This window comes from Falco peregrinus, chromosome 5 (genome assembly GCF_023634155.1).
Source record: "Falco peregrinus isolate bFalPer1 chromosome 5, bFalPer1.pri, whole genome shotgun sequence".
Taxonomy (NCBI): domain Eukaryota; kingdom Metazoa; phylum Chordata; class Aves; order Falconiformes; family Falconidae; genus Falco; species Falco peregrinus.
In genome coordinates this window covers 101605224-101627751 of record NC_073725.1, presented here as the reverse complement: position 1 = coordinate 101627751, position 22528 = coordinate 101605224, and the positions used below count along the sequence as shown (strand labels likewise).

At 57.7% G+C, this 22528-nt stretch overlaps 3 protein-coding genes across 5 annotated transcripts in view; 2 read left to right on the top strand and 1 right to left on the bottom strand.

Moving 5' to 3' along the window:
* Nucleotides 1-1247, top strand: part of SETD5 (SET domain containing 5) — a 66137-nt gene extending 64890 nt beyond the window's left edge. Inside the window, exon 24 of the mRNA XM_055804154.1 lies at nucleotides 23-1247. Coding sequence (XP_055660129.1) covers nucleotides 23-622 — 600 coding nt within the window. The 3' untranslated portion in view covers nucleotides 623-1247. The remainder of the gene's footprint in view (nucleotides 1-22) is intronic.
* A 2457-nt stretch (nucleotides 1248-3704) lies between these two features.
* LHFPL4 (LHFPL tetraspan subfamily member 4) lies at nucleotides 3705-16818 on the bottom strand. Its single transcript, XM_005230065.4, has 4 exons — nucleotides 16031-16818; nucleotides 6050-6286; nucleotides 5815-5831; nucleotides 3705-5538 (listed from the first exon to the last, which is right to left on the bottom strand). Exons 1-4 carry the CDS (start codon nucleotides 16434-16436, stop codon nucleotides 5530-5532), a joined length of 669 nt encoding a protein of 222 aa, XP_005230122.2. The 5' UTR covers nucleotides 16437-16818; the 3' UTR covers nucleotides 3705-5529.
* A 1367-nt stretch (nucleotides 16819-18185) lies between these two features.
* The window catches only part of MTMR14 (myotubularin related protein 14), a 34379-nt gene continuing 30036 nt past the window's right edge, over nucleotides 18186-22528 (top strand). For 2 of the 3 annotated variants that reach the window (XM_055804233.1, XM_055804232.1), the window contains exons 1-2: nucleotides 18186-18348; nucleotides 18423-18568. In XM_055804233.1, coding sequence (XP_055660208.1) covers nucleotides 18229-18348; nucleotides 18423-18568 — 266 coding nt within the window. In that variant the 5' untranslated portion in view covers nucleotides 18186-18228. The remainder of the gene's footprint in view (nucleotides 18349-18422; nucleotides 18569-22528) is intronic. The other variant, XM_055804234.1, reaches the window with a different exon arrangement.

Below are 22528 nucleotides of genomic sequence, written 5' to 3'. Positions count from 1 at the left end.
CCCCCCCCCATGACTTGTTCAGCTCCTGCAGTCTGACAGTCCCCAGGCAGAATCACAGACCCTTCTCCAGCAGAGTTCCTCCCCCTACAGAGGACACCTTACCCCATCTCCTGGATACAGCTATCGAGCAGCAGCACAGAGGACAGGACACAGCCTCTCTCATGGTTCCTCGGAAACCTCCCTCTCCTCCACCTCGTACTCCAGCCCTGCCCACTCGGTCTCCACAGACTCCTCTGCCCTGTTTGCAGGGAATTCGGGGTATTACAGCAGCCAGCAGCACTCTGGCAGCATCAGCGGCAGCCTCCTGAAGAAGAGCTGCCCTGCTGCTGCCAGCCCAGCACAGCAGACAGCTGTGGACTCTCTTTCCACAGAGTCGGGCTCCCAGCCCTGCACAGGCGCATCGGGCACCTCCTCCGCTCCCCAAAGTGCTAGGTCACTACAGTCAGACTTGCGGACTATCAGCCTACCGAATTCTGGGCAGTCTGTTCTCTACCAGGGCTCCCGGGGGGCAGTGATTTCCAATGCACAACACTATTCGCACCGCGGGGGAAGCAGTGTCCATCAGTACAGACTTCAGCAGCTTCAAAGTTCTGGAGTAAAGACTCAAACAGGACTTTCCTAGGGTTGCCTGGACTCCAGGAGGACAAAACTGCCCATAGCTCCTTCCAGTCACCTCTGGAAGTGGCTCCTGGGCCAGTGTTGGGAGCTTGCACCTGATGCTGGAGAGCCAGGGGTCAGAGGCTGAGGTCTGAAATGCACGGGTGAGATTTGTGAGCAGTATTGGCCTCTGGCCTTGTAGGAGAACACAAATTTCTCTGAGGCAGAGACTGTAGCAAAGCTGTTCCCTGATGCGTGGGTACATTGCAAAAAAAAAAAAAAAAAAAAAGAAAAAAAAAAAGAAAAAAGGAAAAAAAAAAAAAGGGAAAAAAAAGCAAATGGTTCAAGTGCAATGACTGTGGTGCAGCCTCTGTCTCTTGTCCGTGCCCATGGCCATAGTCACTCATGCAGTACGGACATCTTTTTGAATAGGAAAGCAGTTTAAAGGAAACATGGGGGGAAGTTGAACTCCAATCCCAAAGCTCTCTTATAGGTCAGGTTCTCAGTGCGTTCTGGGGAGGGCTTTAATCCGTTACGATCATTCCAGTCACAAGCAGACGAGCGCACACGGCTGCCTTTGGGCCTGGGTCGTGACTGCCGCGGTCGGAGCTTTTTCCAGGACAGCAGTCTCCGCAAATGTGAACTAGCACGGGGGGGTGGGGGGGTGGGGGGGGGGCGGGGGGGCGGGGGGGGTGGGGAGGGGAGCGGTTGGAGTGTATGTGCCTGTCGCTGCAAAGGATCTGGGATGCACTGTCACGTGCTGCTCTGACGGGCGCAATCACCGCATCCGTCGCAGGTCTGTGAACAGGAGCATTGCTGGGGCGGTGCTGCCGCGTGCCACCGCGCCGGGGGTCTCTGGCTGCCAGGGCGCAGACACGCTGGGGGTGACCAGGGGCCTGATAAGTAAAGTGATGCTGCGGCAGGTGGGGGACTGCCTGGCGGAGGAGCTGGGGGCTGCGGAGAGGCGGTGGTTGGGTGTTCGGTGGGGACCCGGGTCTGTGCCGAGCCGGAGGCTGTCCATGCGGCGCTGTGTGGGATGCCTTTCCGAGCCGCCGCCATCGCCCACCGAGCGTGGCAGCAGAGCCAGCCCAGACACAGTGCGCTGTCTGTTCAATTCCATACGATTGCCAGCTTCTTTCTCACTTGTTTACTGTAATATCGGGCGTGTTTTTATTTATCTAATTTTATATTCAGTTATAACCATAGTAGGTTAGCTAATATACGACAGGTGTCATCCCTGGTGCTGCAGTGGAACTTCTCCTTTCTCTTGGATAACAATGCTGTGAGTCTGTCTCCCCTGTCTTTTCAGATGCACAGTCTTCTTCCTTTTTTTAGGACTGTTACAGATTTCTCTAATTCACAATTGAAATCAGGTGTTTGTTCAACCTAGGGGAGACTTTTAAAATATTGAAACAAAGAGTAACTTTCTCACACTGTCTGGCTGTGAGCGTGTTGGGATGGAACTTGTCACCCCGCAGTTGGGTGTCTGTATACTGTATAAAATAGGTGTAAACTTCACTCGGCTTAGCCCTGGGGGTGCAGCCTCCCCTTTCGTGCTCTGAACAGCACAGGGCAGGCGGGCTCTGCCCTGCCGGGTGGCGGGAGGGGGCTGGGGGGGCCCTGCCCAGAGGCTCTGGCACCTTCGGGCACAGCAGGGGGGCAGGAGGGAGGGACCCTGGAAAGCTCTTGGAAAGGTGGGGGCTGTAGCTTCTTACTCTAGTGGAGTTTTTACACCATGCTGTAACATTTGAACTTTCACAAGAGATGTAATAATTTTGATAATAAAAATACTTAACTTGAAAACCAGTATTTTTGACAGTTTCTTTCCATTTCCTTACCACCTTGAGTGCTGCTGCCCGGGTGGTGGGGTGAGGCAAGGTGCATGTCAGTGTCCTCGCTGTCCCTGCAGGGTACATGAAACCTCTCGGGAGCAGCCCTGCAGAGCTCCCTTCTGCCAGTGTTTCGGGTGAAACCGGGGGCTGCTCTGGGGGCCACCATTCCCGAGGACAGGGAAATTCCCCAAGCTTCCTGGCTGGAGCATTGAGACGGTGGCCATGCTGCTGCTCTTCTCACTCAGGTTCATTTGGGGAGGAGGTGGGGTGGGGGGGTGTCCCCTGTGCTACCGCACCCGCTTCAAAACCTGGTTTCTGGTGTGCTGGTGCCCGGGGCTTTGCATTTTCATACTGCTTGCCTTTTCCTTAGGAAGGCCGAGATGGGCTGAGCCAGGAGTGGGACCTGCCTGGTGTGCCTGCAAGTGCCATCCTCACAGCTGGCACACCTGAGGTGTCCATCGCCTCCAAGGTTGGACTGCCCTCACCATGAAAATGTTCCCTCGACACCTCGTGGGACAGTGTCTGTTGTGGCACGTCCCCCAGAAGAGTCTGGCTCAGCCGCCTCCTTCCCCGAAAGCTGCAGGCAGCAACACGCTCTCCCTTCTCCCCAGAGGCCGACCAAGCCCATCCCTTGGCCTTCCTCCACGCCGTGTGCCTGCATGGGGCTCACCCAGGCTGCGATTGCATCCCGTAGTGGGGGTGCCAGAGCTGGCCGAAGCTCTCCAGATGTCCAAGAGGTCCCCAGGCTGCCCTCACGCTCGCACAGCCCAGAAAGCTGTCCCCACTCCCCTGCTGGAGCACACCACTGCACTACGGGCCACGCGAGTTGTTTTTCCATCAAGGCGCAGGATCTGCTGAATTTCAGGCGGCTCCTGCCAGCCCGTGAGCCGACAGCCCGCCCGCGGTGCTCCACAGCTCCATGGGGACCCGAGGACGGGCAGGAGTGGGGGGGCTTGAAACGCTCCTGGGGATAGACAGGACCCAGCCCCCACCTCCTGCCTTGCCGGGGGGGGGGACAGGCCCTTTCCCTGCCCTGCCTCCGGCCGGAGCCCCCCTTGCGCACCCGCCTGTGCAGACGGAGGCTCAGCCCCACCGGGCACAGGGTGGGCTCCCTACCCCCGCTGCCCACCCTGCCACCCCCCACCCCCTGTGGCTGCGCCATGGCCAGTGCCCCTGCGGGGTCCTCGGACCCCCTGCAAACCTTCCCGGCTTTTCCAGCAGCACCGGGGCGGGGGGGGGGCATCCCAACCCTCCCCACACCACAGGGCGCCAAGCTCGTCTGGTTTGAATTATATTTTTCAATAAGGTTTTGTGAAACACTGTATCAAACTTTGTACTAAAATACAGATATATTACAGCTACTGTATTCCTTTCTCCACTGATTTTCTTCGCTTGTTTTTCAATTCAGCCGGCAGCAGCGCTCCCAAGCTGGCAAGACCCGGGCGCTGCCGGGGCCGAGGGGCAGCTGCCGGAGGGAGGCCGAGGCTGGCAGAGGCCGTGGGCAGGAGCGCCAGCACCTGCGCCATCCCGGGTGACTTTGGCTCCACAGCTCCATCCCTCACCACCGCCATACAGGGCCTCAGGGCACGACTTACCTGCTCCCGCCAGCCCCGGGCACCACGATGGTTCCTGCGGAGCCCGTCATTGCCATCGCCCAGCAGCCTCCATGCGCTGTGGCCATGGCCGTGGCCGAGCCCCGCTGGCAGCAGCTCCCCTGCCCGGGGCTGCCCATCCCAGGGCCGTGGTCCTGGTCCTGCTCCGCTCCCTGCGCCCAGCTCCAGCCCGCTCCCAGGCTTTGCCCGGCGCCCGGCCTCGCCAGGGCCCTGCAAACAGCCCCCGGCTACTCGCACTGAGACGCGGCCAGTGCTGAGGACTTTATTGCATTGCAAGGGCTGTGGTGGCCCCAGCCCCCCGCAGCCGGGACCTGGGGAAGCCCACACATGCCGGTCTGGCCAGCAGAGCTGCGGCCGGGCTGTGGCTGCCTGTGCCAGGGTGAGTGCCGGGGGTGTCGGTGCCGGCTCCCGGGTGCTGCACGTGTGCGATGCAGGCTGCCTCGTGCCCGGAGGCTCTGGCCTCAGTGCTGCCCCGGGCAGCTGCTGCCAGCTCCCTGCGGGCCATCACCGCGGGCCAGCGAGGTGCAGCCAGGGGACGCGACCAGGGTGCCAGGGTGGGAACAGGAGCGCCCAGGTCTCCCCCAGCCACACCGTGTGGCAGGGAGAGCCTTGCCGTCGCCAGTGGAGATGAAGCACCGTATGGGGATGGGGAGGGAAGGCGTTTGGCAACAGCCTGCGGTCAGCTCAGGGAGGGGGCTGGGGGGGGGGGGTCCTGCACCCACCCGAGGGGGGGGTTGTATGTCCAGCTGCTCCCACTTACCAGGGCTTACATTCAGCAGCGGCTCGAGTCGGGTGTCCCAGCGGCCAGCAGCAGCGAGGCCCCTGTGGTCCCTGTGCTGGGGGGGAGCGAGCGGCAGCCCACAGCCCCAGCCACGCACCAGGAAACACCACGCCCTGGGGCTGCGCTCCTGGGGTGGGGGGCGAGGGGGCTTGAGTCACTTTACCCTGTTTAGAGAATATGAATTTACACGTAAAAGTAGGGGTTGGGCCCCGGCCCCGCCACCGGGTCCCCCAGCCATGGAGGCAGGGTCACGGAGCTGTACAAAATGGGAGCAGGGAGGGGGCCAGGGCCTGGAGCAGCCGGCGCGGGGCATCACTGAGCGCGTGTTCGGGTGGGATGCAGCAGGTCAGGAGTCCTGGGGATGTAGAAATCTGTTAAAAACTCTGAGACTGTTTTTTCCTTGAAACAAAACCGCAGTTGGATGCTGTTCTCGAACGAAGCGGGTTTGGGGCATCCTCCCCCGGTGGTGACCCACGGGCGACAGGGGGTGCGGAGCTGGCGGGGTGCGTGGGATGGCGGTGCCAGCATGGACATGGAGGTGGCCATGGATGCGGCGGATGGCCGGCACGTCCCCAGTGCAGGCAGTGGGGCCCGGGGAGCGGCACGGGACGCTGCGTGGCTGCTGGCAGCAGACGAAGGGCAGGATGGGGAGGGAGTGCCCAGGCTGCCGGCCGCGGGAAGAGGGTCCTGCTGCGGGCACTTGGCTTTATATCCTCTGTGGGGAGAGCACAGCAGGTCAGGGTTGGTGCTGGGCAGGACTCACTGCACCGCCGTGCCACCAGCATGTGCCACACACATGCCTGTCCCCATCCCTGCTGCCCCTGCTGCCTCCTTTCCCCATTGCCCCCCTGTCCCCACTGACCCCAGCCCCATTGCCCCGCATAGCCAGGGTCCCCCCATGCCACCCCACAGGGAGCCACCCAGCACAGTCACACCCAGACACGCCGCACGGTCAGGGCTAGGGGATGGGACAGTGACACTCAGGACTTACCGCAGTGCCGACAAAATCTGTGGAAACAGAAGAGAGGGCATCAGGCAGGGTAGGGGGTCGGCAGCCCACTCCCACCCTGCCCAGCCTGCCTCGCTTTGCAGGTGGCACTTGAGCCTGCAGGACCCTCACTGCAGACTGCTGGAGGGGCCGAGCCCCCCAGGCTATTCCCCCTAAGGATCCCGCCGCCCATGGCCACGGTGCAGGGCCCCAGGACCCCCGGCAGTGCAGCGCTCACCTTTGCTCTCTGTCTTGAGCTCCTCGTGCAGCAGGTCGTTCTGCCGGTTGCCAAGGACAAAGGCCAGGAAGGAGAGGATGAGGGCATTGAGGATGCCGATGATGGCCAGGATGTAAGCCCAGCGCACGGAGCAGTCGCCCAGGGAGTACTTCCCTGTCTTCTCCCCGCACATGTCCCTTATGGTCTCTGCATCCCAGCCGTCGGGAAAGATCATGCAGCCCAGCACCAGGCAGAGCGCTGCAAGGGGGAGAGGAGCGGGAAGCATCAGAGCGCACACGGGTGGCAGTGCTGGGTGCTGAGCCCCCCAGTCAGTGCGTGAGTGCATCCCGTGCCTGGCAGGGAGCCTGCCTTGGCCCCACGACAGCCAGGCAGCTCTGTGGGTGACAGCCACTGCTGCCCCGACAGCCCCAGGGGACTGCGTGGCTGCCCCAAACGTGCCCCACACACAAATGGGGACTTCAGGGTCTTGGTTTCTTCAAGCACTAACCACAGGATCAGTGGTTCCTCATGGCCTTTCCTCATCACCGCGGGTTCCCGCATGTGGGCAGAAGCTACTGGCTGCTGCCTGCCAAGAGGGTCGTCGTCCCCAGGAGCCCCCACACCCAAAGGCCTCACAGCCTGCAGGCACCGCTCCCAGCGGGGCTGCTTGCTCAGCACACCTCTGTCCTGCACACCCCATGCCGAGCAGGGAGATGTCAGGGAGCCCCAGGATGATGGGGAAGGGAAATGCTGAGACAAAGCCCGTGAAGGTCAAGGTAAGGAGGCAACATTTTTTCTAACTACAGCAAGTACAGAAGCTCCTCACCCCGTATCAGCTGGGAAAGCTACAAATGTTAAAGATGATAGAGATGGGTTGGGATGCCCTGTGAGTATTTTTGTGCTGGGTTAGGGAAGACTGAGGGGCTTGAGCCTGCACAAGCAACAAGGTACCTCCCTGTCCCGTACTGCTGGAGCACAGCAAACACCCTGTCCGGCACAAGTGCTGCTGCGGCAGCAGCCCTGGGGGACCGGCAGCCGGTCTGGCTGGCGAGCTTTTGGGGTGCTGATGTGCACTTCTAACCGCTCTTGGTAGGGAAGGGAAATCCCAGGAGAGGGGGAAAGCGAGCGCAGGGCTGGCATAGGGCATCGTACCGGGACTCGGCACTGCCCTTGCATCTTGATGTGCTGTGCCAACTGTGCTCCCCAGGAAAGGCCACAGACCCGAGGTGAGCTGCCCCCAGCAGCCCACACACCAGTACATACCACCACCCGCCAGCTGCTGCCTGCTCTCTGTCTCCTCCATCCATGTCACAAACCTGCTTGGTAAAAGCGTCTTTGCAGACAGAGGCGAGCTCTGCAAGCAGATTTAGCATCATACACAGCCCTGGTGCTGCCCTGGTGCCACGCCAGCACCACATGACTGCACAGCGTGGCGCACACATGAGGAGCTGACAAGCCAGCATCTCTGGCACGTCGTCACTGGGGACTCCCAGCCAAGCACAGCCATGTCTGGGGAACTCCCTGCCTGCTGAGACTGGACTAACCCAAAACCATCCCCTCTGGAAGAAACTGTGCAATTAGCATCGACGCTGTGCGCTGCACGGGGCACGGTGAGGAGCCACCTGGCCTGCTGCTAACCTGAGCACCCTCAAGCACAGACCTGAATTAAAGGTAAGGAGGAGCAGCAGACTTGTGCCGGGGACTCTTCCCAGGAAAGCAGAGATGCCAAGAGGATTTTAGAATCCACTGAGCTCCCAGGGCAGTGCAACTGTGAAAAAAGCTAAGGTGTTCTGTGGCCATCCCTGGCGATGGGGTGGGTTTGCCCCCACAGGACTGGTCAGGCTGGCACAACCCAGCCTGGAAATGGGCATGGCTCTAACAGCTCTGCCAAAATTGGTGAGGACAAGAAAAGAGCCGTGAGCATGTGGTTGAGGCCAGAGGAAAGCTCAGAAAGCAGCAAGGCAAGCGCTCCAGCTGCCTGGGTGGGCAGCAGCCCTCAGTGACAGCCCCTCTCAGCCCAGAAGAGAACAACAGGGCAGTGCTCCAGGGTGGCAGAAGAAGGCAAACATAAGCAGAAAAAAAAATTAATAAGGTGCTAATTGTACCTGCACCAGCAAGGGCTTGGGCAGGCTCCCAGCTTTTGCGCACAGCCCTCAGTCAGTCCTTCACAGGAGCAGAACGGCAGCCCCTAGGCCTTCCCTTGGACTCTGCAAGCATTGGTATGTCCTTTGCATTTCTGAGCATTTATTTGGGCTCTGGATCCAGCTGCCCAGGTAGAGCCGGAGCTCACCGAGAGCTCACCACTCTGCAAACACCACAGGTGTGTGTGTGAGGATCTCCCAGCACGTCAGCAGGTCCCAAACATGGCAGGACAGGACAGTGATGCTGCAGGCTGTGGATTAACGTGCTGGAGGGCTACGGCACTCATGGAGGATACAAGAGACAGGGTTTAAGGTGAAAGCAGAAAGCTGCTCAAAAGAGTTATGGGAAAAACACACAGCACATGAGCCACCGGTGCAGCAGGTTGTCACAACACAGCCATGGAGGACAGGCAGCAATGGTCACTGCCAGGACGCCTGGGGCTGGCTCTAGTGTGTATCTGCCTGCCCTGGTCCCTGCTGTCCCTGTGTGCCTGCTCTGCACTGGCACAAGAGCAACGGGAGCCTGTGCCCTGGCCTGTGGAGTAGGTCCAGGAGCTCTGCCCGAGACCTCACAGCCCCTATTTGCCAGACAGAATTAAACTACAAATATACTACCAGGGCAAAGGAGCATGCCCGAGTCACTGCAGGTACCCGAATGCCACTGCCCAAAGGTGACCAGCCTCTTCCCACAAGACCCCGACTGTTCTGCAGCTCCCTGGGAAGTGGCTGGGGCAGGGCTGCGCCACCGAAGGCAGGTCCTCTCCCAGCAAAGAGTTGTGGAGTGCTCCCCTCTTCCCATCTGTCCTACGTGTTCCCAGCAGCAAGCTTCGTCCTCTGCTCTGTCACAAGCAATTCCCTTTTCCGCATGTCCCCAGGCCACCCAATGTCCTGGAAACACCTTCCGGTGCCTGCAGCAAGGAGTAACGTTGAAGCAGAGCAAGATCAAGGAGGGGATCCCCACATGGTCAGCCTCAGCGCTGCCCTTCCCAACAAACCCCTCGTAGCAAGTCTGAGGGGTGCAAGGACGGGGCTCTGCCTGCCAGTCCCTCTGCCCACAGCACCGTTCTGCCAGCACCTGCCTCCAAAAGCTCCAAAGTCCCTTGCAGACCTGTAGAAAAACCTTGGGTTTTGTTTAAAACACCCTGTTTCTACGCCTTGCAAGCACATGAAAAACACCAAGGGATGACTCCTACAAGAACCACTATTTACGAGGAAAAAAATAACCCAACTCCCATCCATTTTGCTTTTAATTCCCATTCTCCTGAGGTGGGACTGCCAGTGGCACCATGGACAGCCAGCCACTTCGTCACACACCCCAGCTACCGTCGCACCCCCAGGTCCTGGGCTCCCACTCCCTCTTCCAAAGTTTTCCCAGTTGGAAAGACAGATCTGACACTAGGCATTTCAGTGACCACCAGGGCAGGATGCATGCAGAGGGAAGACAAAGCAGCTGTGGTTAGCAGGGCTGCTTGTGGGATCTGCTGGGGCTGGGGCTCTGGCCCTGGGGAAACCACCATTTCTCAGCTTGTGTTTGCAGCTGGTTCATGGCTTCCCACTCGGTGCTCCCTTGTCAGGGTTCCCTAGAAATGAAACGGGCATCTCAAGGGTTTTTGGTATCCATGCAAAAGAAATTAATTGAAGGGAGTTCAATGTTATGACTCAGGCTGCAACACTGGAGTGAGATTTTAGCAGAGAGAGATGAGGAGGCTCCTCCCGGCAGCATAATGTCCCCTGGTAGAAAGTGCATTTAGCTAATTTGGACCGTCTGAGTAACCTGCATGTTTGCAGAGTACCACAGTTATCCCAGTGCTGCCCCAGTCCCGTGTAGTTGTGCCTGCAGGATTCAAATCTAATTTTTTTTAATCACTTTTAATGTCTAGTTTAGTCTGCAGGCGTGGGTGAAGACTGGCTTTTACTGCTCTCATGTGCCACGGGTGGAAGGGGCTAGTAGGGACGTGCCCTGCAGCTGAGAGACACGGCCGCCCCCCCAACACGAGCATGCAGAGCGTCACGCTGCCCCAGGACACAAGAGGGATTGAAAATTGGAAAATGTGGGTGTAACTGGGGGAGAACTTCTGGGTCCCAAAGGGCTTGTTAAAGCTGGCTTGGGGACAGCGGGGTGTTTGGCCCCATGGGCAGTGGGTCAGCAAGCTGGCTGTCCCTTGCTCTCATGCACATCACTCCCACCTTCACCACAGGGATGCCTTTCTGCTGGCAGCATTTTGGTGACCTCCCCCAGCCCCTCACATCTACCTTGTGCTGAAGGGGAAGAAGCTCCGGGTGCCATATCCTCCACCGTGCTCATGGCCACTTGCCGCGACGCTGTGTCATCAGTACATCAGAGGTTCCCGCCGGAGATCCCCAACACGGTGCCCCTGGGCACCACGCACCAGCCCCAAACCCCCAGGGGAACAGGGGCTGTGCCATGACTTTGGGATCTGGAGTGGCCATTTCTCACTAGGAAACCTCCTGAGAGCTGAGCAGCCAAAGGAAAGGAGACAAACACAGCCTCCTGTCCCCTCCTAAAAACAGAAAACCCTCAAAAATAAATGAAAGTTAAAGGCAGCTTGCTCGGGATGGCTAGCACTGGCCATTTACACAGACAGGAGCTCCCTTACGGCATTTTGCTCCACAGGCTGTTTCCGAGCCAAAAAATCAGCAGGATTCAGAATAGAGTTATGAGTTTGTATGAATCAGAACTGACAGTTACTTTATCTGGAACAACAGTTAAGGGATGTAAGCTCCAGGACACGAGTGGCTCCGAAACACCCAGCTCAGCCCCTCCCTGCAGGTCCACAGGCACGTTAACAGCTACTACAGGAGGGTTATGCTGCCTTCCAAAGCCCAGGGCTGGCTGCTGTGGAGCACGAGGCACTGGATGGATGCAAAGTCTGCGCTGTGTCGCTGCTCCTGTCCCCACTGTATGACAGGAGTGGCCCGCAGAGGAGAGGGGAAATCTTGAGGAAAGCTTTTTTTGGTGCCAGAAGCTAGTAATTCAGCAAAGGCAAAGGTTTTTTGCAGTGATGTCTTCTTTTTGCTGCAAGGTTGGCAGGTGAAAGCAGAAAGACCTGGAAGATCAGATATGGGCAATATTTCTCCCTTGGGCAGAGAAACAGCTCAAGACTGCTTCATCCTCGTTCCCAGCAGCTGTCCCAGTTACACTCCTAGCTGGTTTAGAGCAGTGGTGTCACTCTCTCATTTTTTCATTAAGAACTTCAACAAATAACTTTTACATCCATGAAAACATATTTTTTTGAAGTCTCAAACTCTCTCTGACAGAAGCTGCTTCTCCAGCAAGTTCCAGTCAGGAAGATGAGCTCATCCTGACATGGCTCAGCAGAGCCACCACATCAGCACCAGTACCAGGGAGTGTTCCAGGGCTATGGTGTTTGCTCGGGCCAGACACTGCTCTCCATGAAGGCTGCAGCCACACCACCGCCACCCACAGCTCAGCCCAGCAGTCAGCAACAGGCTTCCTATAACCACTCCTCTTCATGGACGTGCTGAAATGATGCCACCAGCTGTGCTGCGGGAGGGGTCCCCACTCAGGTGGTGGCAAACGCAGCTCAGGTGCAGAAGATGAAGCTGCTGATCAAGGCTCTGCCTCTGCTCCCAGTTCACACACTGGTGGGTGGGAAGGGCCCATCTGAGAGGTGAGTGTAGCTCCAAAGGGGGACTCCAAAAGCAGAAAAAGCCTGAGATGATATGTATTATTGTTCACCATCCGGCAAGGCACTTGGACACTGTGCAGTTAACTGCAAAGTGCCACCGATAAAGACAAACCCCAGCCCCACGGCCAGTGACAAAGCCCTGGATGGAAAGGCACCTCATGTGTCATGCTTGTGCCTAGCCAAGGGAGCTGGAAGGTCTCACCACACTGAAGCATGAAGAAACACCTTCAAAGGTGGCCAGTCACTTCCTCCATGCAAGAGGCACTGCGTGCTCAGCTGGCTGCCTCTTTTGACCCTCAGTGGACTGTGAGTACAAAACTGAAGCCCCCCTGAAAAGAGCCCCAGACCCACTGGGAGTGACCATCCTCATGGGAGGCATGCGGGTGCAAGTGCCATGCAGAGGGGGCTGGGCTCTCTCGCTCCAGCATTAGTGCTGGACACCAGAACAACTTTGCTCAAAGCTCAGAGTTAACTCACAGGGTGATCATGTCTTATATTACAGCAGAGAATTAGGGAATCAGAGGAAATGCTGAGGCTCCTGGGCAGCCTCCTCAGCACGTGGTGGTGTATTCCTGCGCTCCGGTCTCCAGCAGATGACTGCTCCGTGGTTGCTGGAATGGAGGCATCTACAAAATCAGCCCAGTTGCCTTCATCTCACTCCTGTACTGGCCCCCCATGGCGGGTGGATGAGAGGGATCCCACACACAGCCCCTTTCTCTTCAAGTAAGCATCATCCTGTGGGACTTTCTGAAGGAGCTCCTCTGTTAATTTTGAGGACTGGGGTGGCATCAGGGTGCTGTCAGTCATACAGTTGTTGACGTGCTCGTGTTAAAAGCCATTTCTGGTTTTGTAACAGAAGGATTTAGCAAAATCTCCAGTTTCGCGTACTGGGATTTTGAACAGGGCAGATGGCTACATTTCTATTTGCGATAAAGCAGAGCCTTTCCTCTTAATTAGATCCAGTTTCCTCCTAGGGGGGCAGTGGCTTTTGAGCTGGAGCTTTCTGTGAAGCTCTAATTAAACCCTTCCTTGATTGTCCACTAATTAGAGATTGACGATTTAAACTGAATTCCTGTTCTTTCTCCCCTCCTCCTCCCTCACCTTCCTGCTCCTGATTTTTCTCCTCTGAAGAGCCCATTCATGCCCTTACTCAGCTGCCCTGTATTCTGCACTGGCTGTCCCATAGGGACAAGGTGGACCCACCTCTGCCCTATCTCTCTACTTTTCACCTTGTTTACCTGGTTTTCACCAGTAAGATCATGAAACTTTGGGCCTCGCTGTTGCTTCTGCCATAGTGGTGCAAGGCCTCAAGCTAAAACCTTGCTGAGGCAGGGGGAATGTCTTTCCCTTTCCTGCCCCTTCAGGCCGCCTGCTCTGGCACAACCCTCTGACCTCCCAGGTGGGTGGATCTCCGAAGCTTGCCATCATGCTGTGCTGGAGCCTGCATCAGGCCACATCCTGCCCTACCCATGGGATTTGGCCCACGGTGTCCTCTCCATGGGTCATGGCAGCTCCCTCTCCATGCACAAGGTACCACATCCACCTGCATCTGCCTCTGACTTGCCCAAAGAAGTTCAGCCCTGCCCAGCCCCTCAGATGAGGTTCACTCTTGTCAGGACACCCCACCCCACCACTCTGTGTCCTGGCCCTCCCTGATGGTGACACCAGCCTCTCCTGCAGGACAGAAGCTGTCTGGTTCTCCCCATCTCAGGGCAGCGTGGATGGCCAGTCTCTGTTAATGCTGCATTGGATTTTCCCCGACACAGAGAGGCTGTGTAGCCATGCTGCTTTGGGAGAGCTCTGAGACAAGACTGGGCCAGCCAGGGCCAGAAGAGCCAGCCCATGGCCCCAGCAACCATGCACTTGGGATCCTCACAACTGCAGTGAACTGCAAGGTGCAAAGTGTGAGCAGGCATAAGCCCCAGGGAAGAGCAAGGGGTACCTAGAGGTGACAGCAGTAGGGTGCTGCCATGGCCACCCAAGCCTGAGCCAGGGCAGGACAGGAGGAACCAGGGAGGAAGCCTGGAGCTGCCTTCAAGTGCAGTGCCCTCCACCACGCAGTTCCCTGTGCAGTAGCAGCACCAGCCGGGCGCTCCAAGCCACTTGATTAAGCTGCTGACAATCAGTAGGATTTGGGCTCTGAGCTTGCCTTAAACTGGTAAATCTTCAGGACAGGGAAAATTAAAAATGAACGAATTTCCCAATAAGCCAAGGCAGCTCCAGGTCTGGCTGTGGTCCTGATTTGGGTGAGAAGAGGTCAGGCTAGCTGCTGGGCTAGCTGCAACCCCCCAGCATGAGGGGGCTGTATCCCGCCACATCAATGACTGGGGCCTTTCTCCCAGGGGTGTGGACTGGGGTCCTTTAATTAGGAATATGGGGGGTTCTGGGTCTTTCTGGTGGAAGCTCTGGGTCTATTCACACCTTGTATGCAGTGGGGAGTAAGGTAATGTCTTGCCACATGTGGTAAAACTGGAGAGATAAGGAAGTGAAGGGTCCCACTACTAGGGGAAGCTCAGCATCTCTTTTCAGGGTCTTTCTCCCAAAAGGACAGACCCTCTGTGAGGACAGCTTGGAAGTCCATGTACAAGAGGATGCTTGGGATCCTTATCAATATATGCATCAGGTCCCCTTCTGGGGAAAAGTTTGGGTGTCACTTTGAGGAGTGAGTCTATGAGGGCATTGGGCTACATCTATGGTGGGGTTTCTTTTGTGGAGGGAGCTAAGAAGCATCTATAGCCAGGGGCACTTTTGGCAGGCATGACTGGGCTTGAGCCTGTGGTCACTTCTGAGGAGCCATCAAGGTAAATGTATGGTGCTTCTGTGGGAAGCACTGTACTTGAGGTCTCTTTATGCAGAGAGCTGAGGATGGTCTGTCCTCAGAGTCCTCTCATGATGAGGGAGGGAGGGAAGGAGGGCAGAGGCGGCCTGGGCACATCTCTTTTAGGGGGAGCTGAAGGGTCTGTCTGTGCAGAGGCATTTTTAAAGGGCTGGGAGGTCCATGCATGGGCTCCTGCCAGTAATGGGGTCCCTTCAGGGCCTGGGGGTTCCCCTGAAGTGGGTACCTGCTGGGGGCAGACTTGCTCAGGAATGCCCTCAGGGCTAGGTAGACAGGGAGACTAGCCCCTGATGTGGGGTGCCCCAGGGGGCCTAGATCCCCAGGGGACTGGCCCCAGACCCAGGGTGTCCTAGGGCATCCTTGTGGCTGGTCCTTGACTCTGTGGGACAGTCCTTGTTGTAGGATGTCTGAAAGCTGGTCCCTGACTGGGGTGTACTAGGGTCCTCCAAGGCTGGTCCCTGGCCCAGGGTGTTCCAAAGACAGCGCTCCAGGGCTGGCTGGTGCCTGTTCTTGGGTCCTCTGAGGAGGGTCCCTGATCCAGCTTTCCTGCTGTGTCCCAGGGATCCCCGTGGTACCCTGGGGTCAGATCTTGCCTGGGGAGCCCTGGCTGCCAGTGCCCAGAACAGATGTCCATTCCTGGTACTCTGCCAGTGGCTGTGCCTGGCCTGGGTGTCCCAGGAAGCCCTGTAGCACTCAGGGGACGGTTTCTGGCTGGGACATCCCATGGCCCTGCAGTGCTTGGATGCTGCCCAGTTTCCTTGAGTAACCCTGGTGTTCCCTGCAGCCAGTCTCTGTCTGGGGAACCCCGGGTGCTGGTGCCTACAGCCAGCACCTGTTCCTGGTGCTCTGTCAGTGCAAGTGCCTGGCCTGGGTGTGCCAGGAAGCCCTGGGGTGTCCCGGCTTCAATTCCTGTCTGGGACATCCTATGGATCCACAGTACTTGTACCCAGCCCAGAGTTCTTGGGCAGCCCTGGTACTCCTTGTGGCTGGAGGCCCTGACAGCAGTGCCTGCAGAGCGCTGGACGCCAGTGCCCCAAGCTGGTGCCCATTCCCGGTACTTTGTCAGTGGTAGTGCCTGGCCAGGGTGTGTCAGGAAGCCCTGGGGCTGGATCCTAGAACCACAGCCCTGCAGTGCCTGGACCCAGCCCAGCTTCCTTGAGCAACCTTGACATTCCCTGTGGCCAGGGCCCCCACTACCAGTGCCTGGAGCTCGCCGGGCGCCAACACCCACCGCCCGCGCTTGGCGCCGCCATCCCAGCGAAGCCCGCATCCCCCCCGCCCGTCACCCGCCCTGCGTGCCCGGCGAAGTGCCGTCGGGGGCCGGGGCCCGTCGGAGGCCGGTGGCGGCGGGTACCTGCCAGCAGCTGCATCCAGGCGCAGATCTTGTAGACGGTGGCGGTGTTGCAGAAGAAGAACAGGGCGAAGCAGGTGATGCAGCCCAGCGTCAGCACCATGGACAGCAGCACGAAGAAGGCCGCCGCCTGGAAGGCGCCCGAGGGGATGGTGCTGAAGTCGGTGAAGGAGCCGCGGCACGACAGCTCCCGGCCCGCCAGCCCGCTGCCCACGCAGTAGTGGAACAGCCCGAAGTAACCGGGCTTGGGCGTGTTGACGCTGTCGCCCACCCAGTAGGGCTGGATGAAGACCACCACGTTGATGATGGCGAAGCAGATGGTGAAGATGGCCCAGAGCACGCCGATGGCGCGCGAGTTCCGCACGTAGTTGTCATGGTAGAGCTTGGAGGCTTCCTGCGAGGGCAGCATCCTGCCGGCCGCCGCGCTGCCGGGGGGCGGGGGGGCCGCGACGGCGGGGAGCCCGCCCGGGGTGGGGGGGGGCCGCGGCCTAGGCGCGCCCGCGGGCTGCCGGCCCCTGCGCCACCCGCGCCGCCATCTTGGCTGCCGCCTCTGCGCCCCGCGCGCGCCCCCGCCGCGCGCGCGGGCGCGCGCCCCCCGCCACTGCGGAGCAGAGCCGAGCCCAGCCGAGCCCGCCCCGAGGGGATCGGGCCGCTTCGGCCGCCTTCGGCTCCGCCCGCCGAAGGCTCGGCCGGGTTCGGATCGAGGCTCGGCGGGATTCGGCCGCTCCCCGGCGGCTCGGCTCGGTTCGGACCGCGCTCGGTAGCTTTCGGCTGGGGTCGGGCCGACTCGGCAGGTTTCGCGGTGGGTCGCTCAGGTGGGGCTGAGGCGGTGGCGGGCCCGCTCCGGTACCCCGGCCCACTGGGGCCGCTCCCCGGCCCGCCCCCGCCCGGAGCCGCCGCGCCGCGCAGGGCCCCGGTGAATGCCGGCAGGTACAGTGGGCGTGCTCGGCCGGAGCCGGCCCACAGGGAAGGCGTTCATCCCCCCCGGCCCCTCCTCGACCCCGGCTACCGGAGGGCCTCCCCGGTCGGGCAGCCGGCCTTCCCGACTCAGTGGAGCCGGAGCAAGCAGGCTGCCGCCGGCGGGGCTGCACGGGTACGGAGAGCGGCGGGGCATGGGCCAGCAACGCTCGCCCGTCCCGGCGGTGCAGAGCCGGGGTACGCGGCTGTGCCGGGTCGGGTGTCGCGGGCGGTCAGCCTGAGGCACGCGTACGGGGGCAGTGCCCCGCAAAATCCCGGCCCCCCGGCCCCGGCAGCCTCACGCTGGCCCCAGAACGCCGGCGGAAACCAGAGCGTCTCGAGCCGGTTTTCTTCTCCAGACGGTTCAGATGCTCCGCGTTAGCTGTAGCTGTTGCTGAGCTCAGCTTACACAAAATGCTCCCGAGGCCTCTTTCTCTTCCAAGTCTCGTCAAGGTTCGCAGCTCATTTGCACATCAGACACACGCTGATGGAAACAACTTTGTATTCTCCCGCAAGAGCAAAGGAGCTGCCTGCCGTGTGCCTCTGGCGATGTAACGGGCTGTCTGTTAACGCCGGCACGAACAGCACATGCAGGCTCAGTGCGCGACGGCGCTGGCACCATCCCCGTTCCCATCCCAGGCACACGAGCCCCTACCGCTCCCAAGCACGCACGGCCGCACCGCCGAGCCCGTGCTACCGTTCACCTCGCGGCTGCCACTGCGCCTGGATTTGTGTGGGCACGCACCCCCCGAGAGGGGCTTCTTTAATGAACACCCGTTTCGGGATTCGTTAAGAACAGCGCTACGGTCAGACCCGCTCAGCGGTGCCCGCCAGCGTTTGCCCCGTCTCTCTGCGGGCCTAAGCGAGCTTCGTGCAAAGCCTCGGCGCCCCACGGCTCGCAGCAGCGCCGGTGCTGGGGAGCACCGCGCAGGCCACCCCACGCCTGCGGGGCCCCGGCCGTGCCCAGCCCTTGCGCTGGGCCTCACTCCTCCCACCGCGCCCCTGACCGCGCCAGGCCCCGCTTCGGGCTCGCACCGACAGCCAGGCGGCTACTGCCCCGCGGGAGGACTAGAGCAAACCCAACCGCACCGAGCGAAGCCCGTCGCGTCCCGATGACGCCGGCGGGCGAGCGGAAGGGGCGTGGCACGTGGGCGGCGGTGATTGGCCAGCCGGGCGGAAGCGACGGAGGGCGGAAGCGAGGGGTGGGGCGGGGCCATGGGCCGGCGGCGGTGAGCGGCGCGGGGATGGCGGCGGCCCGCGGCTGCCCCCCGGCGGGCTCCGGGGACCGCGCCCTGGCCGAGCTGCTGCTGGAGTTCTCCCGGACACAGTACCGCGCCAAGGACGGCGGCGGCGCCGCCGCTAAGGTGAGGGGCCCGGGAGCGGGGGGCGCCGGGGAGCGGCGGCGGTGGGGCGGGCCCTGACCGGTGGCTGTGCGCAGGTGGAGCGGATCGAGCGACGGTGCCTCGAGCTCTTCGGTCGCGACTACCGCTACAGCGTGATCCCCAACGTGCACGGCGAGGTCTGCGCCCACTACCCGCGGCACATCGTCCTCCTGGAGCGCGACGCCGGCGCCGGCCGCGACCCGTAAGGCCCCCGGTGCCCCGGTCCCGCACGGCTGATGGCCGGCGGAGGCGCCTTCGCGTTTTGTCCCAGGGAGCTTCCGCACCTGCCAGCGGCCGCTGCCGCTCCAGGCTCCCGCCGGCCGGGGGAAGCCCCGCCAGGCTGCGCTGCGGCTAATTATAGCCGGCGGTGTCAGCCGCTGGGTGCGCCGCTCCCGGGGCACCCCTCGCTGCCTGCCAGGGCTGCGCTTCCCTGCCGAGCTCCCCCAGGCTCTTGGGCTTCCCTGGGGAAAGCTGCTAAGCTGAGCCTGCAGCTGCGGGGTGCGAAGGAAACGGGGTGTTTCAGGGCAGCGCCAGCTCCGCTGCATGCTGTCCTCGGGTAAACCTGAGCACAGCACTGGATCCTAATGATTACTGTGCTACAGCTCGCCCGGAGACTCAAAGAGCTCGTGGCCAGAAGCAGGACTGTGTGATGCTCTCCTTGTCTTCATGAAGTGCCTGTGGTCTTGCTTGGAAGGCCTCTGATTAGAGAAATCTTAGTCTGGAGAAGTAGCCTGCTCCCACCGTGGTACATGCGTTAGTGAGTGTTGAGGTTTAGTGAACTAACGGAAAATGCTTGCTTGCTGGTTAGTGCAAGTCTAAGCTAACATGTTTCTGGACTTTGACCCGCAAGCTGAGAATCGCATTGGTGTCACTTCTGGCTGAGCATTACCTGCTCCCTGCAGCTCTAATGACAGCCTCTTATTTTTTATTTTCTATTCCAACAAAACCTAATGTAATTTTGAAGTCTTAATTGTGTCTGTGACAAGAGTAACACATTCAACGGGATGGCGGTCACCAAGTTCCCCTCGCATGTCCAGCTGCTGCCCGAGGAAGGCAGACTGTCGGCTGCCATGCTGGCACGTGGACCAGGTGCTGTAGGAGGGGGTCTCTGGAAAACAGCCACAACAGATTGTCAGGTGGGAGAATTTCTGCTTGACAGTTAGATCAGATTAGAAAAGATGAAACCTCTTGCTGAAAAAAAGGGAAACAAGTCTGAAGCTGTAAATATGACTAGGAGTGTCTTTGGGGAAGAGAAACCAAACACTTCTGCTTTTCCTGTTCTTGCAAGAGGAAAAGATGCTTAATTTTTCTGACAAGTATTCAAAACAAGTATAGTTACACTTAGTGCCCTCTTTTCTTCTGAGGCTTTTGCAAGTCAGCAGTGACAATTAACATTTTAAACATTGATTCTTTCACAGTCTTGATTTGCTGTCCTAGAGAGTCATGGAAACAGGCTACCGTTCATCATTCCTTGCCTCCTGCTTCCTGGGTGATAATCTCTGTAAAAGCCACTAAGTAATTTTTAGACAAAGTCAATTTTTAGTTTTAGTGTTGCACTCTGGGAACTAATTACAAAATAGAGACTGTTGCACTTCTTGTGTTATAGAACACGATAACTTCTTCCAGTAAATGGAATGCTCCCTCTAGGACTGTGGGTCTTTGGCTGCCTTTCATCTTTGTAATGTTCTTAATCAGCTGATAAGATCTTGTTGAAGCATGCAGGATGTTTCACACCTCTGAGAATACCAAGGGGTTTTGGAAGCATTTCTCACTTAGGAAAAATCTGCACTGCCCTATTGGTTCTGCTGGTAGAGCTGCTTCTGAAGCCGTGTGGGGCTTCAAAACCCAAACAAAAAATGGGTATTTTTAACCCAGATTGGTTTCCTGATCCTGTTCATTCTGTAGCCGGGCAGCTGGCAAGAGAAAGGATGTTGCTTCATCAAAGTTTATTAACAGTACTCTGAAATCCAGGCAGGTGCAGGAAGGGTACAGGAGGAATTTGGTGTGTGTTTTCAGCCTGTATGCCCCTTGGTCAAGTGCTGCTCACAAGGAGCCGCAGAAAGTAGCAGAGTGTGTCTGACAGCCAGGGATGCCTTCCCTGTGCTTGGAAATCTCTGGTGTCCCTCCGGAAGGAGCAGGCAGGTGATGTAGGCAAAGGAAATCGAGGGATGTGCGCAGTTCTTTACTCGCTGTCTTAGAGCTACTGTGACTGTGCTTAATTGAAATGTCCAGATCTCAGACATGGGCCATGTCTTTGGTTTCACCTGATGATCCTGTTGTGTGCATGCACTCCAAAAAATTATGATCACAGGATCACAGCCGCATGTAATCTAACAATGTGAGACTTCGTTCCAGTGCTGTATGGCTACTGAAAGAGAAAGATCTCTGCTTCAGGCCTGTCTAAAATATACAGTTGCCAAAACAGTTGCTTGTTCTTATAGGAAATGTTTCCCTTGAATTAAAAAAGATTGATTCAGGTTTGGTGTCTGATTTTGGAGGGGAGGGTGGGCATGAAACTAATGCCAAGGTAAGGTTGCATAGCAGTATCTTCTGGAAAACAAACTTCTGAAGAACTACACACACGCGCGCACACACACAAGTCCAAAATAAAAAGAATTAAGATACACATAATTCCTTCTACTTCATCCCCTACCTTGTGCCAAGCAGCCTTAATGATGTTCTGATGTTCTTTCACACTTCTGTTGAAGAGTGCTCTGTTCTCTGAACTGTTTTCAGTAGATTTTACTCCTACCTATGCTGCATTTAATCACTTGCCCCTGTAAGAGCATTGCACCAGTTCCTCAGAGCAGCCTTTCCCCTTACTAGACTCAGCACCACTATGTTTACTTATCATGTTTGTCTCTTGCTCAGGTTTAGCTTTACTGACAATGATTCTCAAAATGAGAAGATGCAAGAGCCCTGTTTGTAGCACAGCTACGATGGATAGCGGAGCAGGTCTCCCCAGTGCGCGTGCAGGCTTTCCAAGGAGCAGGTGTGGGAGCGTGGGAGAAGGGTTCATCCTACCGTGTCCCCAGTGGGGCACTGGGCTTCCTACTCGCCCTGTGTCCCAGATCCCTGCCAAGCTGCTCAGACTCATTCCCCAGGGCTGTGGTGCCTCTCCAGAGAAGGGCGATTAGTGTGCTGAGAGGTGAAACCTGTTGTCTCAGCTCCTGAGGACATGCTTCTCTTATAATTTCTGATCTTCCAGGCATTTGATTTTTACTGAATCCCATCTTCTGGACTTCGAAGCACTGCCATGGAGCTCTTCTGATAGCACCCTATGAAAATTCTTGTTTCCCTCTGTATTTGCTTTTGCAAAGGAAACATAAGGACAGCTGGAGCAGAGTGCAAGATGTATCTCTTTAATTACGTGTGTTCATTTAAAAACATCCCCACAAGCAAATCTATATATCAGAATCTCTCATAGTTTTAAAACAGTTTGGTATGGGAAATTATACACCAAGGCATCTCTTCTCAAAATGCTTACAGGCCGTTCCTGCAGCATGTGTTATTCACATGCTCTGCGAGGAGGGAAACAGATTGTGGAGCAGAGCTCTTGGCTGTTTGCAGTGACAGCGAGATCAGGCACATGCTTTTCTTGCCTGCACACAGTCTTACATACTCCTGTACAGAGTATGTTGCATTAGCATTTTCCTGTCTTTTCACTTAGCACCTTCATGTCCACAACGTTTAAAGATCAGCCAGGGTTCTTGGTTCTTGTTCTTTAAGTTCTGATATATGTCAAAGCTCTTTGGAGCTGGACAGCCATAACAGTTGTGTATATAGGGAAACATAAAATATCTTAAGCCTCCGCTATGAATTCTGAGAATTAAATCCTTTTTTAAAAAAGAAAAAGTAGGATTTGAAGGTCTTTTTTGCTGTTTCCCTGCTTCCACTGGCACTGCCTTGTATAATCTTTTCCACAAACAGATCAATTTCCATGTTAATAATAGAATATTTTTTTTAATCCTTCCCAGAATGGCATCTGTGGGTAGATTGCTCCACACTGTCACTGATTCTGAAGCTCAGCAACTTTCTTTTGACTTCCAGCATAACAGTATTAATTTGTTCTTAGTCCAGCATTGTGCTTTTGAGTTCTTCTCCCTCTGCATTGTAAGTTCTCTCATTTGCCGTCATGTGTATATTCTGTCCTCACTTTATC

Coding starts and splice junctions, on each gene's coding strand:
- LHFPL4 (XM_005230065.4), bottom strand. CDS start 16,436: ATGCTGCCCTCGCAGGAAGCCTCCAAGCTCTACCATGACAACTACGTG. Junction 6,287..16,030: donor CTGGATGCAGCTGCTGGCAG/GTACCCGCCGCC, acceptor TCCCCCTTGCAG/CGCTCTGCCTGGTGCTGGGC.